Source organism: Penaeus monodon, chromosome 7, assembly GCF_015228065.2.
Source record: "Penaeus monodon isolate SGIC_2016 chromosome 7, NSTDA_Pmon_1, whole genome shotgun sequence".
Classification (NCBI taxonomy): Eukaryota; Metazoa; Arthropoda; class Malacostraca; order Decapoda; family Penaeidae; genus Penaeus; species Penaeus monodon.
In genome coordinates this window covers 47,679,763-47,682,262 of record NC_051392.1, presented here as the reverse complement: position 1 = coordinate 47,682,262, position 2,500 = coordinate 47,679,763, and the positions used below count along the sequence as shown (strand labels likewise).

The 2,500-nt window shown below is 45.0% G+C and overlaps 1 protein-coding gene across 3 annotated transcripts in view; it reads right to left on the bottom strand.

Annotated features, from left to right (window-relative positions):
* Positions 1 to 2,500, bottom strand: part of LOC119575416 (mucin-2-like) — a 25,728-nt gene that overhangs the window by 2,983 nt on the left and 20,245 nt on the right. For 2 of the 3 annotated variants that reach the window (XM_037923021.1, XM_037923022.1), the window contains exons 7-10: positions 2,152 to 2,500; positions 1,834 to 2,011; positions 770 to 874; positions 428 to 648 (exon numbers count right to left, since the gene is read on the bottom strand). The exon at positions 2,152 to 2,500 is cut by the window's right edge and continues 543 nt beyond it. In XM_037923021.1, coding sequence (XP_037778949.1) covers positions 460 to 648; positions 770 to 874; positions 1,834 to 2,011; positions 2,152 to 2,500 — 821 coding nt within the window. In that variant the 3' untranslated portion in view covers positions 428 to 459. Of the gene's footprint in view, positions 1 to 427; positions 649 to 769; positions 875 to 1,833; positions 2,012 to 2,151 lie in introns of those variants that run through there. The other variant, XM_037923023.1, reaches the window with a different exon arrangement.

The window sequence follows — 2,500 nt, the reverse complement described above, 5'->3', positions numbered from 1 at the left end:
CATACAGACCGTCAACTTGGGGATACATGCAAGCAGCAAATTTCAGAAATATATCTTAGAATAATATTTCTGTATGGTGTATATACGACTCTGTGTTATATAATGCAGATTGCATTGACATTAGTGATATGAACAACACAGAGCAAACTGAGTGCAGACTATAAAGCAACCTTGACGAAATGCCGTTAAGCGTAATGTAATACTAATACTAGACCAAATAGCAAGAATTACAGGGACATTTACGACTACTTTATTCGATATGTTAAAATGCAATTGCATATAGCACATTTGAAACTTACTCTGGAATGGCATAATCACTGGGCCAGGCAAGTTATATCAAATTTATTATTCAAAAGTGGCAAAGAACTAAACGTTAACGCATTCAGGTATCATTCCTCTTAAATTGTAAGCAGAGTACCAAAATATGAAATAGATAGAAATCTGAGACAATTTCTTCACTTATAAAACAACCTGTGTGTAAGAGGTCTCGCCACGTATGGGCGCTGTGGTTGTGGTGGTGTAAATAGCAGAGGTTCCTGTGACTAAGCGGCGAGTGTTGGTGGCGTGGGAGGAGGATTCGGAACTTTGACTGAGGAGCCTATCCATGTAGTCTGTGTACAGGCCGAAGGGATCATCATCGTCGTTATCCTGTGACAGAGGACAGGACCCGATATATACATACTAATATACTTATGTATATATACAAACATACATATGCTCATATATGCATATAGTATAATTCGCAAGATTTACGAAGAGGAAAGACAACCTGAGCAGTTAAGGACTCATCAGTGGCGGTTGAGTCTGGACTTCGATTTAGGATCTTGTCCATGTAATCTGTGTACAATCCAAAGGGGTCATCGTCTGCGTGCTCCTGCAACAGAGTAAGATTTTCTCACCCTCTCCAATAACATGACTTTGGCATCGTTGCGTTACACCCCGAGGAGGCCCAATCGAGTGGAACGAATCCAACAGGATCCTTCCTTAAGACTGATTCGACTTTCAGTGCTTCCTTTAACGAAATGATTGTATCCCATGGCGTATAACTCAAGACTTTCGCAACGCTCTCTGTACAGTAAATGAAACACAGCATACAAGATTACCCCACTATGGGAGCGCACTTTATGGCTGATCATGACCAAAGTGGGAATGACGTCAGACGGTGAGTGAGTGACTCATGAATGTCGGAAGAAGGCCACCTGGGCTGGCGAAGGCCTTGTGCCGATGTTGGAACCTATTAAGTTAAGAAAGAAAGGAGAGAGAGAGAGAGAGGGAGAGAGAGAGAGAGAGAGAGAGAGAGAGAGAGAGAGAGAGAGAGAGAGAGAGAGAGAGAGAGAGAGAGAGAGAGAGTGAGAGAGAGAGAGAGAGAGAGAGAGAGAGAGAGAGAGAGAGAGAGAGAGAGAGAGAGAGAGAGAGAGAGAGAGAGAGAGAGAGAGAGGGGAGGGAGAGAGAGAGAGAGAGAGAGAGAGAGAGAGAGAGAGAGAGAGAGAGAGAGAGAGAGAGAGAGAGAGAGATCTGGCGTTAACGAATAAATCCTATACTACTTTGCTTTCCGTTCGTAGTCACGGTAATAACCTGGCTTTCACCGAGACGATTCATATCTCCTGTTCATTAGTTCTTTTCTCAGTACACCTATTAGTAAGTTTTATGCTCCGTCCCATACAGCAAAGCATTTCTTCTTAAATCATCTTGTCTTATGAATATCAGTGTAATTGCTCTTAAATGTACACTACATCCCTGACCCAATTTAAGATATCTCTTGATATCAATGTTTATCCACTTCATCTTTTCATACCACTTTTACTGTCTTTTAGAAATCCCCCTCCTCATTACCTGATTGTTCTCTGTGGCATTTCCTTTCCTCTTCGTGAACGGCGAGAGAACGTGCACGTCATCGTTCGCGTCCGTGCCAGGGTGCCGGGTCAAATCTTTCCCGACGTCCAGGAACGACAGCCTTTCCGTTGAGACGTCAATATTTAGGTCGAGGTTGTCCAGGATATCGATCTCGTCGCTGGAGGAGAAAAGTTCAAGGTCAAGATGTTTCAGTGTTAAGTGTGAGGTTATCAGAGTTCTTTGGAATGGAATCGTCTGTTATTAGAAACTATGATCTATGTGTTTATGAATAATTCGAGTAAAGTCCTTTTCTGATACCTTTCTAGAGGTCGCGGCGGGAACGTGTTGTCCTCGATCTCAAACTGTCCGTTCCCGATCACAGTGGGGGAGAGCTGGAATACGGTGCTAGACGTCGTCGTCGCCGGAATTTCCGTGACCGTGAATACCGGCGTCGTGGCGGGATCGAACGGCGTCGGAACGGACGGGACAGCGCTCGGGATTACGAAGGGAGGCTTGGGCGTCGTGCTGGGCCGCCGTCGCGTTGTTGTGAAGGGACGGAGGGTGGTTATAATGGTTGGCCTCTGGGTGGTGGGGTAAGTGGTGGGTACGATGGCAGGGCGAATGGTTGTCGGGAAAGACCGGAATGTCGTGTAAATGGTTGGTCTTT